Source organism: Parambassis ranga, chromosome 14, assembly GCF_900634625.1.
Source record: "Parambassis ranga chromosome 14, fParRan2.1, whole genome shotgun sequence".
In the NCBI taxonomy this organism is placed as follows: domain Eukaryota; kingdom Metazoa; phylum Chordata; class Actinopteri; family Ambassidae; genus Parambassis; species Parambassis ranga.
The window spans coordinates 12036729-12051400 of NC_041034.1; the positions used below are offsets into that span (position 1 = coordinate 12036729).

The 14672-nt window shown below is 41.2% G+C and overlaps 1 protein-coding gene across 4 annotated transcripts; it reads right to left on the minus strand.

Annotated features, from left to right (window-relative positions):
* Positions 1-550: 550 nt before the first annotated feature.
* map7d2a (MAP7 domain containing 2a) lies at positions 551-11896 on the minus strand. Of its 4 annotated transcripts, none has more exons than XM_028421018.1 (17): positions 11645-11896; positions 9593-9685; positions 9134-9220; positions 8965-9042; positions 8310-8473; positions 8104-8200; positions 7623-7712; positions 6050-6153; positions 5858-5973; positions 5426-5775; positions 5195-5336; positions 4941-5118; positions 4760-4864; positions 4624-4674; positions 4407-4446; positions 2624-3248; positions 551-2519 (listed from the first exon to the last, which is right to left on the minus strand). In XM_028421018.1, exons 1-17 carry the CDS (start codon positions 11679-11681, stop codon positions 2264-2266), a joined length of 2613 nt encoding a protein of 870 aa, XP_028276819.1. In that variant the 5' UTR covers positions 11682-11896; the 3' UTR covers positions 551-2263. The 4 variants fall into 4 exon arrangements, with proteins under 4 accessions (XP_028276819.1, XP_028276818.1, XP_028276817.1 ...); XM_028421017.1 differs by having other exon boundaries at positions 4407-4443; positions 9125-9220; XM_028421016.1 differs by having other exon boundaries at positions 9125-9220.
* Positions 11897-14672: the final 2776 nt, after the last annotated feature.

Consider the following 14672-nt stretch of genomic DNA (forward strand, 5'->3'; position numbering starts at 1 on the left):
TTGAGTATAATTTTCTGAAAAATCTTAAAGGTGAAGAATGTAGATTAATCTGCAACTAACTGAACATGAATGTTTAGTGTTAAGTTCATTTTAGGGTCTATGTGTGCCATTACTAAAATTACTGAACATGTTCTGCTCATTGTATGTCTTGTAACATCATATGTGAATTTATAGCCTTATTTTTAGATTACTTTTTTTTTACTTTGCTGTTACTTTGTTACTTTGTAAAATGTAAATATGTAATGTTTTTCACTTTTATAAGCATGCATTTCCACAGAAGTAAAACCCCAGGATTTACAGTTTTACACTTTATTGTTTCAGACAACATTGTCCCGACCATGCTAACCATGCACAATGTCTACAGTAATTGTATAACTTAAAGGCTGAGATACTGTTTTGCTATATGGATATGAGCACACATGAATACTTTTTAAGTGCTTTGTTTTTCTTTAGCTTATTTGCATTTACTTTGAATTACTTCTCTTTTGGAAAAATCAGAAAAAGCAAACACTAACTTATATCATTACTGCTACTGTTTCTATGTGGCTACTTAACTTAAGACCATTAAAAGCTTCTGTTTTCTTTAAGTATTACAGGACACAAAGAACTAAGCATGTGGACAGCACAGATGAGTTCCTCATAAGGCGCCTCTACTGAAATGACTTGTGAGACAAAACAGAATAAGAATACCTAATTGTACAAACTTCTCAAGACTTTAAAGAAACAAGGTGGAAGTAGAAAAGCCAGCAAATCACTAGGCAAACATACCTGCTCCAGTGCATTACAATCTTACATGTGAACAGCTAGATAGGTTGTGTCTAACACAGTCTGTAACAGCAAGGCACTCCTACAGAAAACTTTTTAAAGTTGCTCAGCATTGTCAGCATATTCATCAGTTGAGTTATTGAATAAAGGGTGCCTTGCTTGCTTGATTAATGTATATTTGCAAACAGTTCCAAAGAATTGACGCCATGATTTTTTTAAATGTGTCATAACATTCAAGATGGCAGCTATGGTCTCATTTTTTTCTCATTCACATGCAACAGAAAGGCCTAGCAAAAAGAAAGCAACCATCTTGTTATTAAGAAATGTGAAGGTACTGGGTTGTCACTCTCTCTCCCAACACTCTGGACTCCAGCTCCACACGTCCATAATCAGATGTCACTTTTTAGGACAAATGATTGCAGTGCTTTCGTCTGTATGGCTGGATTTTTGTGTGCCATATAAATCCAGCCCCCATCATTCCTCAATACATGCATGACTGGCATCGGCTTTGTTTTAAAGACATTAGATGCCATGTGCAAAGGCAGGCGTACAAAATGCATTCACTGGTGCTCTGAGCAAACTAAAGAAATAGTTCAGTTTCTTGGGTGTGGGGTTGTATGAGGTGCTTATTCAAAATCAAGGTGTTAGCTACAGTAGATGGTGGGTCACAGGCTCCTGTTCAGGAGGACGGGCAGGTAAGCCACACAGTGAATTGTTGGGGGCAGGGTCAAGGGCGAGTTACACTTAAAAACATCAATATCAAGTCAATTGAAGGCTTTGGAAAACTTTCACTGCTGTATTCGTTTTCAAATCCACCAAACTCCCCTTTAAAAATAGTTTTACCCTACTAACCACTGGGGTCACAGGCCTACCTACTTTAACTGGTTTGTTAGTTTGTGTTATTGTGTGACCTTCTTGTGTTGGGTAGAATTAAGTATGATCCACTAAAATCACACAGCCGTAGTGCAGCCAGTGTTCTGCAGTGTAAAAGTGACATCTACTGTATACTGGCTATGGTTAAGTACTTTATATAACCCTACTTTAAATAGGTGAAACTGCCCATTTAATACTCCAGCAATGGAACCTAACTGGGACCCAGTGAGGAATCTGTGCATTAAAATGAAGCTAAGACTCTTACAAAGCTAATGTAGGTTAGTAATCATAATATAATGTTTCTAATTTTCTATATTATTATTATATTTTCTGATATTTTCTATGTTAAAACCCTGATATTTGTACATTTTGTCATTTGTCACCTGCTTTAATTTCTTTTACATGTGCTCTACTTTGCACACATTAAGAATCAACCATATCACTGCAGCAGTCAGTTGTTGTATAATTAGTGAATAGGAGAAGTTTTGTTTATATTGCCAGTCATAGTTTACATTTTATCTCTATGGCTCTATTCCCATAACTGTTGTGACACAAGAGCACTAATGTGACATCCTGTGTATGAGGGAGAGAGGGGGAACTAGAAGGACACTACTGGTCCTAAGTGCTAAGTGCTAAGTTTATTTGAGGATGGAGACGACATCCTGATGAGCTTTGAGTCTGACATAGGACTAACAACGCCCTCGATGAGGTTCTTGTTGCAGTCGCCTATGCTGCTCTCAGAAGACAGTTTGGGGTAGGAAACACTTCCTGTCAGGTCCATCAGATCTTCCAGAGCACGAGTGTTACTCACGCCACAGTGCTCCATTTCATTGATGGGTGAGAACTCTGGGATTGAAATCAGCTCTTCTTTTGAAGCTGGGCTGAAATATCACAATAAAAACTGACATTATTTATTACATTGAAGTTTATTGATGAGCGTGGGTGTAAAGTCAAACTATTTTTCCAGGATTACCTGATAACTCACCTGACATCCATTGACTGCACCTCATCACTAGACCCCGTACGCTTCACATCTAGTGGCTCCAGCTTGATAACTGGTGGTGATAGTTGTCCCACCGGTAGCGGTGTGACAGGGGGTCTGGGGACCTCCACCTGTGACCCTCCTGTAGCTTGCTTCTCAGCTGTTGATACATCCGGGCCCTGCTGTTGGTTTATTGCAGCACTTGCTCTGCTCTTCAAGGCACCCTTCACTGCTCCATTCATCCTGCTGCTATCTCTTTCGTTCACTTTGCCATCTGCTGTCGGCTTTGTTAACTCTTTATGTATTTGTTCTATGACTTTAGCATTAGCTCTGTGCTGCTTGTTTGCATTAATCTCCTCCTCTCTTCCCTGTTGCTTACAGGCTTTGTTGAGCGGGCTGCCGGGCTCTTCACTGGCTTGTTTTGTGTCAAGTCTCTTGTCGGGAACACTCTGCGTTACAGTCACATGGTGAGTGTTGTTTTTAACTTGCGTGCTCTTCTGAGTGTCTCTCTGTGTCACTGCTACTTCTTTCCTCACAAGGGCACATTCCTTTGTCTTGATCTGGACTGTGACCTGTTCTTTGACCTTTTTGTCTGTGTTCTCATTCACATTAGCATTTGTTACATCCCCTGTTGAGAAGGAAATAAAAACACCCCACAGTGGGCCTCACTTTATTTGAACTGTCCAGTTGTCTAATGTATAAACCATTCTTTTGTTCAACTGATAACACAGCATTTGAATAGATTTCCTATTAAGAGATAAAAATAAATGTGGATGAAAGAAGGGTGCAAGCCAAAAATAAATGCCTGTAAAAAGCAAAATAATGTTTTGATCTATAGTGACATACATTTATTTTTAAAAAACACTTGTTCTTTGGCTACAAATATATAATATCTGATAAATAGGTTTCTTAAAAAAGTAATCATCCTCTATACAATGCCGGGATTTAAATGTATATTAAAAGGTTATAGTATAAACCTTCAGAATAGACAACAGGAAAGAGTTTTTCAAATACCATGGTGGAAAAACAATAGAAATGTAATGTATATATTATTATGTCTGTCACTTGTTTTTAAGTATACATTTATATTTGGGCATATATGTGCATGTCCATGATGGGCAATCAGAATAATAAAATTGTGTAACTGTATTTTGATCACTAACTAATTAAATGGTAACGGTATCTACAGTCCTCATATATTGAATTTTGTTGTAACAAGTACTCTGGTACTCCTCAACACTGAAAAACCTAGTTGAGTTGAGTATTAACACTGGACAGCTCAAATAAAGACCTGGCGGACACTGTGAGCCCCTGAAAAAATCTTCCAAGGACATTTTCAAAAGCAGCTAATTTTACAGTCAGCTCCCATGGTACTGCTCTGCAGTGAAACGTGTCCTCTCAGCATCCAAGTGGAAGGTCCTTGGCTGCTGCTCCCTTCTCCAACATCAAAGATTTTCAATGCAATGTTCAAAGTCATAAACCATATAACAATATATAATGTTGCTTTTCAACTTAAGCTGATTTTTCTAAATAGCCAACGCCACAGCATGAAAATCATTACATAACAAGAAAAGAAGAAGAAAGCTGGAACAATATTGGTATCTGTTGCCCATTTGATAGAAGCCAAATAAAAATGTACCGCAGCACATGCTCAAGATGAAATCATAAACCATACATGCCCTGTTTGCATTTTTACAGCTGCAAGGCATGCGGCGAGAGGGCGGAATTAAAAATGGACAGCAAGCAAACTCAGAGTATCTGCAGGGTGACTGGATCACGCACTAACCTGGTGGTAAGACAGAGTTCGTCTCCACCTGCTCCTCCTTCTGATTCAATGCAGAATAGAGACAAACATTTGTTTATTAATCAGGACACAAAGCAAAAGTATAACAATAATAGAATTTAATAAAGACAACAGATAGTCAAAATAAAATCACATTATCAGCTGGTGCTTAAAGGCAGTCGGTCTACTGTTCGAGAACAGGAGGTGTCTCTTACAGTACCTTCATATCAGCTTCACCTTTCCTAGTTCTCTTCATGATCTCCTCAATTCTCTGCAAAAGTGTAGCACAAGATTCAGTCATTCACAGATTCAAACATTTTAAGTCAGAGTTCAGTGGTTGTGTTCGCTCTCCTGACCTTTTTTCTTAGTTGCCTCTCCTCCTCTTCTTGTTGTGCCTGCAGTTCCCTGTCTTGCCTTTGGCGCTCTGCATCTTCATGAGCCTGGGCTTTGACTTTTTCTTTCTGCTTTGGACAAACAGTCAGATTATACTTCATAAAAATATGGCAACCAGTGACTAAACTTATTACGACCCCTGACCTCTCTGTCCAGCTGCAGCTCCTTCTCCTTCAGATCTCTCTTCCGCTTCTCTTCTTCTTCTTCTTGTTTCAGCCTGTGAGGCTCTTCCTTGCTTTCCCCTCTCTCATTTGCTTGAGCTTTCGCCTCCTTCTGCTGCTGTTCCTGTATGACTTGCTGCTTTAATTTCTCCTCCTTCAATCTGATCAGCATAGAGACACACTCATTTTTTGTTTGACCACTATTCATTTAATGCTCTCTTAATGTAACTAACATACCTTTCTTCTGCCTCCTGCTCCCTTTTCTTCTCCTCCAGTTCCTTCTGTGCGCGAGCTTGGCGTCTACGCTCAGCCAGCAACCTGGTGGCCTCCTCTGCATTTGTTGTGCCAGCTGCCACCTTTCCAGTGCATGGTGCTGATTCTGTCACACATTTAAAAATCTGGTGTCAGAATCACCCAAACGTGCAAATACTCAATGCAAGCTCAATGTAAGCTTTAAAATGCTTTTACCTTTTGTCTTGTCTCCAACTTGAACGTTGCTCTTCTTCTCTGAGTCTTTGTGGTTCCTCCTGTCAGGAGACTCATTTTTCTCCGACTTGAGATGTTGTTCTTTAGAGGATTTGGTTTTAGCAGTTTCAGCATTGACCACATTCTTCTGAGTTTGTGAAGATGAATAGATGCTGTTGATGTCGGTATTCCTTATCAGCGTGGTGTCAGCTTTGGATTGCTCACAGGTTTTGTTCACCTTCTTGTCCTCTGCTCTCCTGTCATCACCCGACAGGTTTGGCAGATGTCGTGTCGGAGAATAATGGTACTGATGTGCATTGCTTGGGGACTGGGCACGCACCTTTGATGCCAACCTGCACACAGGTAAAGATGTTAAGAACCACTTCCCTGCACACACAATTCCAAGCTGATAGTTAAACTACAAAATACGCTTACTTGGAGGGAGTAGGGGAAGCCAACTGCTTGGTGACACTTGCAGGAGATTCAGATCTTCTCACAGGGGAGCCATAACCTGGGGATGCAGTTCGTCTCTCTCTGCGAAGCCGCTCTTTCTGTAAGAGTGATATAAAACACAGTTTTTGTACGATAACTCTATGGTACGGACTGGTGAAATGTGTAGACTCTGACCTTGGGGGTATTTGGAGTGGACTGAGAGCCTCCCTGATGTCCAGCTCTGTTGTGATCTGCATGGTGTGAGCTGCGGAAGGGTGACCTGTGAGGGCTGCAGGGTGCTGCATGATGAGAAACAGGAAGCTCATAAATTCAGACAACTGACCAAAAGATATTAATGGGACAATTCTATCCAAACTATATTTAAGTGGAGTTGCATAAGGGTACCTATAGGATGGTGCTATGAACTACATGAACTGCTTTAGATAGGGTGAGCCCGTCACCAAAAAAAGAACATAATTTAATCACTCAGCCTTTACTGAACTAAGCCATTCTAGTAATTGTATTGTTTTAAGTTGCTGAAAGTGCCTCATTTAACACCAGTTAAAAAATGGAAGTGTCCCTTTAGTTCAGTCGAGTTGAAAGGAGGCTTGTCTGGACGGTATGTGCTGCACTCAGCTGAATCTTAAAAATGTAAATTAATTTGCAGACATAAACAAAATATTATAAGAGTGTGTATTTTAGGCCATAATATTAAATTTTAGGGATAAATACGTAGACATCCATGTTTCACTGAGTGTTATATTTCCTCTCTGGTTAACTTTGGACAGAAAACTTCAAACATAACCTGGTCTGTAGAGCTGTTTTGTTTTGGAAATTAACCTGTAAGTCTGTATGCTGCTAGGCAGTATGGTGGAAGTGGCTACGCACAACAGTCCAGAACCCAGTTACTAGCATTGCTAAAACAGTGATAGCAACAAAAAAAACTACACACACTGACCGCATCACAAAGAAGCAGCACAGCAGTTCTTTGTCCATCTTTAATAACTTCTCATCCCTTTATTACTCTTAAAGAACCCATTTCTAAATAGAGTCATCTCAATGGGAGGTCTCTCTGGCTATTTTAGTACACATATTTTTATTCTAGGCCATTTAATCTAAAAAAGTCAGTTGCAGGGATCCAGAGTGAGCGGCACTTAGCTGCTTTCAGTTTGAAACCCTGATCCTAGGAAATTAAAGCAAAACACTCCTAAACACATCTACGCAGTCTGAAAATATGACCACCACTGTGTTTCAGGGGTTTTCAAGTCATCCTGATTGAGTGTTCAGCAGCCTGTTTGTAATTACTAAGATGTTACTAATCCGTGGGAAACTAATCCTGAGGTTTTACTTCGAGGGAAAGTCAAGGGAATCATAATGAAAGTACACTAAGCAAACAAACTGTGGTGAGAGTGATGGATTGATGGAGGAAAACATGTTTCCACGACAACATCTAGTACCTAAAATAGCTGACACTGGTTTACACTAATTATAACAAGATGGTAAAAGCACCACTAAATATCTAAAAATCTTTTAGTTTAGTTTTCTTGTGAAAATTGTTTGTATGTGAAGCCAGAGGACACAACACATACACAGTAAACATAATGAAGCCTGCAGAGATACAAAATGCATATATGCACAAAAAAGAAGCATAAAAAACAGAACACATTTTCCTTAAGAGCCCACACACAGACTGACATGGTAACAGTTGGACAAATCGGAGAGGGGATATACATTCAGGGCGGCATGGGTGGTGGGGGCTTAACTTTACCAGATTCGCTGACAGCAGGAAGGGGGAAGGCAATGCCATGGGAAAAGACGGAGGCAGCAGAGAAAGGGAGTGGGGCATTCTCACAGTCACCTATAGGCAGCGGGCGGAGCAGAGCAGAGCAGACAGAGCATTATGAACAGTTTATCTGAGCAAGTCCTCATCCAGCTGTAGAGACATGATGGCAGTTAGCATGCCAGCAGGGATGCTGTGATCAGATATTGTTCTGTGTATGTCTTTGTGGTAAATCTAATGATTATTATATAGATTTGTTGCACCCCTGTAGACATGTAAAGCCATCCTGTCTGTGTAGGGAAACAGGTACAAGCAAACATATCTGTTTATGCATCCTTTAGCAGCCAGGCCATCAGCAATGGTCGGGCCAAGAGAAAGCTCTCCGCACACACACACACAGTATCCTGCAGTATCAGACTGAGCATTCATATCTCCTGTCCCTGTCATGCTTCTGCATCCAGCTTCTTACCTGCTCCTGTTGGGCAGCCCCTGTTCCAGCGTCTGGTCCTCTGCTCCAACTGAAGGCTTCGTTCCATAGAGCGTTTCATCAGGGCCTCCAGCCGCTCCTGAACACAACACAACCAAATGAATACTCAGTATAGACTTTAGATTCTGGATGTGTGCTGCTGAGACCATCTCTTATTATCTTTCCCACAGTATTTTTAACCAGCTGACCCTCTCTTCCTCAAGCTGCTGCCTCCTCTTCTCCTCCACCGCGGCTCTACGGAGCTCCTCTTTCTGCCTCTGCTCCTCCAGCCGCCTCCAGCGCTCCTCCACCGTGCGTTCATACTGCAGCCGAGCTCTGCGCTCCTTTTCCCTGATCAGTTGCTCTCTGGCCGCTGAAAGAGTGTTCACAAAATAGGATGTGTCATCAATTCACTTCTGATAGCAGTGATTCACAAATTCAAACATTCTAATTTGGGTAATGTGTGTTTTCTTTCTTTCTTTTTTACGCCATTTGTTGTCATAAAGTGAGCTTGAGTTGTTGAATTTGATTTTGTCTGTCATCCCTCCCCCAGATTAAATCATCAAGATAGGAATCACCAGAGTGCAACTGCAGGATTATCTGTAAGTGGGAGACCTACTTTTGTGCAGTATTCAATGCCACTGCTACATTCTCTAAAGTGACACAGCTCATCATATCAGAAACCCAGTGAACTCAAAACGAATCACCATTACCTAGCAAAGCCCTTCCAAAACCAATTAAACTGCAGAAAGAAACATGACAAAAACTTTTCAGAGTAAATTCAAAGGCACAGGAACCCAGGGGCGTTTCAGAGCTTCTTATTTTATTTGCACTTGTGCCAAACAAATCCAGGACATCACCTACCCAGACTCCTCTCCCTTTCCTCACGTCTCTCTTTGGCTAAACGCATCCTGTCGTCAGTTTTCATGTATCCCTCAAGAGCTGAAAGATGAGGGAGGACATCAGTGAGCAAAAAAAAAGACATTGACAATGCAACCGAATGAAAAGCATAATGTCAACTTACTTTGTTTACCTCCATGGCTGTTAATGATATTAGCTGCAATATGTGAAGGGGATGCATGGCCGTTCATGTGTGGTTTCTTCTCTGAGTTAGATGGAGCTGGATTCACCATGACCGGAGGGGGGATGAGAAAGCACACTCAGCTTTGTGTAAAGAGGCATGACATCAGTAGCCAGTAATGAACTGCAGTGCTTCTTCAGTACCAGCAGAGGGAACATTAAATGCATTGTGTTGCAAACAGTTCTACACTAAGGACCAACTGCAACAACATCTATGAGAGGGGTGGAAACTGTTCTTAGTCACTCCACCCATGCTGAATGCCAATTTGTGCTATTGTTACTGCAGCTCATCCATTCACTGATAGTAGAGATGCCTTGAAACATATCCTCTTAATTGATAGAAGAAAAAGTGGGTCTCGACCAGATGAATCCACTTGAAAGTAAAGTGTAATGTGTGTGGAAGATTACTCACTAGTTTTCCCAGTCCGGGCTGGAGAGCGGTGACCGTTTGTTGGGGACCTTTTTTCAGGAAATAGAGTGATGGATGGTGGTGCCATCTTTTCGCCTAAAGCACAACAGAATTATGGTGGAGAGGTGGTCTCCTAACACTTCATTCTGACATACCAAAACACTTGGGAATGGAGCAATGTGCTGGCAACAAAGACTTACCATACAGTCACAGGGTGTGTGTGTGTGTGATACGTCTTCCCGGGTTACTGATAAAGGGTTTGTGAACTAATGCATGCTGACAGATCTCCATGGTAACCCAGAGAAGAGATTGCGTTGATGGTTTTATGAAAAGGTGGATTTTAACACAAACAACAATCTTTTCTGAACCTGACCTGAAGTTAGTGTGTTGCCTAAATCTAACCAGTCTTGTTATAATGATAAGTCACCACTGGAACCTACTGGTTGGCCATTTAATACGATGATAACTGGTAGGACCCTACTGAGAACAGCTTATCCAGTCCCAGCTTAAAGCCAGTTATTTATTACACATTTGCACAAATCTGGGAGCTGCTTCATTAACATAGTAAACAAATGTCACAAGTGTTGTTAGTCAAGAGACAGTTCACCTCGCGCTGTCGCTGGTTCTGTTGTGCATGCAGCTACATGTGCTGCATACAGTGCTAGAGCGCACTCTGCTGAGCAACTTATGTGATGACACTATTACAAAACTATTGCTCAGCACAGACACTGTTATACTATATCAGGGATAGACCAGATATTGGTTCATATAAGATGATCCATACAGCCTATCGGACAGGCTCTAAGTGTAAATGTGATAAAGTAGGTGGAATCGTATCCTTAAACACTCCTTTAAACAGCTGTGTAAACTTTAAAGGCATAAAGTTTAATTCCACAAATTCACTGAATCGATATGTGCATTGTAGGCTAAACTGTCAGCTCACAGTGAGGAGTCGCTTCACTTGATCAAGTAAATTACTTACTTTTCAGTCAGTGCTTTTATTGTGTAGTACTGAAACCTGGCAGGCAAGCAACCCTGACTCACTGTTAAATGTTGTTCTGCAGTCTGACAGGAGACCTAAATTTTCAAGTCAAACTGATTTAATCAAACTTATCAGGCTGCCATTGATAACATGGGCCTGTTGTATTGATCGGTACAGTGACCACAGGGGTATAGTCTGCCTGTAATGAACTTTGGTGTATTAACTGTGTCATTTACGGGTGATACAACTTACATTTTGTGTTATGAGGCCTTTTGATATAAACATGACTGTGAGTGCAAGTAGTTGACACAAACATAGGTGTAATGTTGTGTTTCAGTGTTTATGGCTTTAAAAGTTCAGCAATCATTCCGTCTGTGTATATCTTGTAGCCAGTGTATAGGCCTATTCTTAGTGAAAGTGTTCTCACTCCAATTATATTAAATGTGATTATTGGCCTGCAGGGAGGTTTCCCCTCTTTCAGGGTGTGGAGGCTGAAAGATTAATCTTCATCCTGCTCTACAGAGACAAAGGCCCAGTCTTAACCCACAAAGTCTTCACGCAATGCTTTAAAGCTCATACAAATTCTCCAATTGCTACAATCCACGGGCCTGTCCTGTGTCATTGGCATCAATCCAGTCTCCCTCTCCCCATCTATTTGAACCCTTTTATCGGATTGAATCACGTCATCACCAAAAACAGCAACACAGTCTGCCTGTTTCACTTGACCGGACCCTTATCAACGCTTTAATGCTTTGATGATGTGAGGAAAAAAGAGATCACACAAGGACAGTACACAGAGACACACAAAGAGGGGTCCCTGTTTTTCTGCGTAATCGTGATTAAAATCACTATAAACAGCTTTAAAGGGTTCCTGCATTTTTAACAATGCGCTTCACAATCCTGGACACCAGCACAGAGAGCATTAGCGATCACCCCGATCACCAGTGCACAGACAGCGTCACACACAGAAAGACGTGGAAATGACCGTTGCGTCATCCATGAGTCTGCTTTAAAATCCAGGCGTAAACACAACACAACGCTGAACAGCCAAACAAACGTTACACCAAGCTTACCTGTTATTGCGCTGGATGATGCGACTGTTTTCGCCATGCTGGCCTGGCTATCACAGGCGAACTATAACAGCCCAGTGTGGGGATGCACTGTCACCCAAAACACAGTCCGCAGTGATGCCAACGCAGCACAGGTATCCGTCCCCCTCCACAGCAGCAGCGGCAGCAGCAGCAGCAAGAAGCGCAGCCACGGCGGACAAAGACAGCCACACACCATTCAAATATAGAGGGGCTGAAGGTCAATAAGAGGGCTGTGACGATGTGGATGGGAGAGAGAGAGAGAGAGAGAGATTCTGCTGGGTCTGCAGCAGAGATGATCAGGCGCATACAATCCAGTTTACCACCAAAGCGAGCGCTCTGATGCACGGGCTACCAACACACCGGCAGATGGAGGTTTCCTGTGTGCACAGACCAGGCACGCTGATTACCAGTTTAGATAAACTTAAGACATTACCCAGGAGTAGGCTGTTTATTTATTTATGTATTTATTCAGAATACATGTTCAGCTGTGGTATATATTTATAAAAACACACAATTATAAAAACTGTTATGAACATTTGATTTTTCAGACACACCATTTGTAGCTTAATCGCAATTAAATACAATTCATAAGCCAGTTTTATTATACTGCACTAACCCTGCAAAATCCCGAATAAATCTGCTATAGGATTATGTAATTTAGGCTACAGAAGTCTATCAAAGATTAGGGGTGAACCCATGTTTCTGTACCCGCATGCCATATTAACATGAACTCTTTCTTTCTATGGTGTAATAACAATGGCTTGTTTTAATTAGTTTGATTGCCGTTGCTAGAAATTATTGTTCTTCACCCTATTTCTTCTTCTTCTTTTTTATTCTTCCGTACGTTTTTTGGCGCAATATCTCCAACATACATTGACCGATTTCAGCAATTCAACTATCAAAATATTCATCTCAAAGAGGACATTTCGGGTCAGCTTCAAGTTTTTTTCAAAAATTATAATTTTTCAAATATTAAGAGATTTCTGTGTCATTTTTAACATGGGAGTCTATGAGAGAGCCCTTCAATGAGGGATCTGCCAAATGTATCTCCTCCTACAAATTTCAAGCTACAGACTCCATTTTAGTCTTACAACGCTCATTAGATGCTGCTCTATCAAACATGTATTCAGAATGTTCTAATTCTGAATCATTTCCGTACGCCAGGCTCTCAAATTTGGAGTGTTTTTTGAGGTCTCCTCTGAGTTTAACATTTAACATTAGTGTGTATTGTGCGGAGGGCCTCAGGCCTGCAATTCCACATCTTTGACATCATAGACATAAAAATTGCACCGCTTTGTAGAGCAACATCTTGTGATTCTGACGATGTCCATATTTTTTGTCTGAAGGCTTCGGTTTGGACAAAAACAGAAGTTGTTTAGAGGGTGTTTTTACATTGGAAACGCATTAGGAGGGGGACAGAGAGAGCTGCAGTTAGGGGCAGTTGATAACATTCAGATTGCCATGGATGCAGGCAGGCAGGCAGGGCTGTGCTTCTTATAAGCTTATGGTATTATTCCAGGCCTTATTTCCTTTACATTTATACAAGTAGAAGTGTGTGTGTATGTGGGTATTTCTGTTTGTATGAAAGGTGCTCTATAAAGTTTGATTTGATTTGATCTGTTTGGAAAATGATGGTTTTTAACTTTGACAGCTTCCCTCACATCTGTCTGACTGAACCTGATGACTCTTCACCTCTGTGTCCTTTCAAAAGGAGAAGATGATCCTGCTGCTTCTCATCCTCACCTGCTCAGCAGCAGCATTTGAAGTGAATGTGGCACAGAGCTCCTATCAGGCGGAGGAGAACCACAACATTACACTGGAGTGGACGTTCCCCACAGACACTGAGACTAAGATTGAGGACATTCATGTCTACTGTTCTCATTTAAACAAAAATGAATCAGTCCTGTATCGGATCCATGCTGGTGTTGAGTTCTCAGAGTATGTGGATGAAGGTTTTTCAGGAAGAGTCCAGAGTGACACAGACGCCCTCAGAGAAGGACGAATCAGACTTCATCTGTCCAGACTCAGGACTGAAGACTCTGGTCTGTATATGTGTGCAGTGAGGACAGCTTCTGGTTCTGATTCTTCCTTCTGTGACCTCACAGTCTCTGGTGAGTAAGTTAAAGCTGCTGTCTGATGAGAACTGTCTGATTTCTGTTCTTCTAACTGTAACATATAATATTCTGTACAGACAGACAGCATCGGGTTCAATGCAAACAGTCCACATGTTCATTTAAGCATCAACAAGTCAACTCACATTTTTCTCCTTTACAGCAGGACAAACAGCTCTGAGTCCAGCTCTGAGTCCACTAGCAGACACAAGAGGACGGACAGGACTCATCATTGGACTGACAGCAGGATTTCTCCTGATGGTCTTTGTGGTTTTATGTTTTGTTTTTAGAAAGGAACTGAAGTATTGGTTCTTAGAACAACAACCCACCACATACAATGTTGTTTTTGGTGAAATTATACTAACTGTGTAATGAATATAAAATTATATCAACAGCATGTAAAGGGTTACATACTGAAGTTAAGCTTGTCCACTCAGTTACTGTGTTGTGGTGCTGTTGTCAGTCTCCTCTGTACATTTCATACTCTATGTGCTAAGTGAGGGACTTTGCAGTGTTTGGTCACCATGTGGACAAGATGGTGGAGTTTAAAGTAAACATTGCAGCTGCTGAAGCAAGTTTGTTAGTATTGATGTTTATATTGGGCTGATAATAAAATTGTATCTCCTGTGAAGATGCATAACAGTCTTCAGACTGTTGCACTTACTTAAAGTCTTATACTTCCTTTATTGTTGTTACTTAAACCCTGTCATACAGGAACAAGACCATGTCATGATTATAGAGGCATGTCTGACTTCTCTGTGTGTTTCAGTCTCTTCATCCCCCTCCTCCTCAAACCTCCTCATCCTTTAACTCTTTCAGTCTATAAACCTGCTGAATCAGCATGTTGTTGTGGTCTTGTTCGTTAAAACTAAACTTTTGCTCCATGTGGGCAAAAAAAT

Bases quoted from the DNA above. Each gene is read 5' to 3' on its own strand.
- map7d2a (XM_028421016.1), bottom strand. From the start codon at position 11,681: ATGGCGAAAACAGTCGCATCATCCAGCGCAATAACAG. The intron at 5,337-5,425 runs GTAAAAGCATTT...AATGTGTGACAG, and splicing joins AGTTGGAGACAAGACAAAAG to AATCAGCACCATGCACTGGA. The intron at 2,520-2,623 runs GTGAGTTATCAG...GTGATATTTCAG, and splicing joins GTGCAGTCAATGGATGTCAG to CCCAGCTTCAAAAGAAGAGC.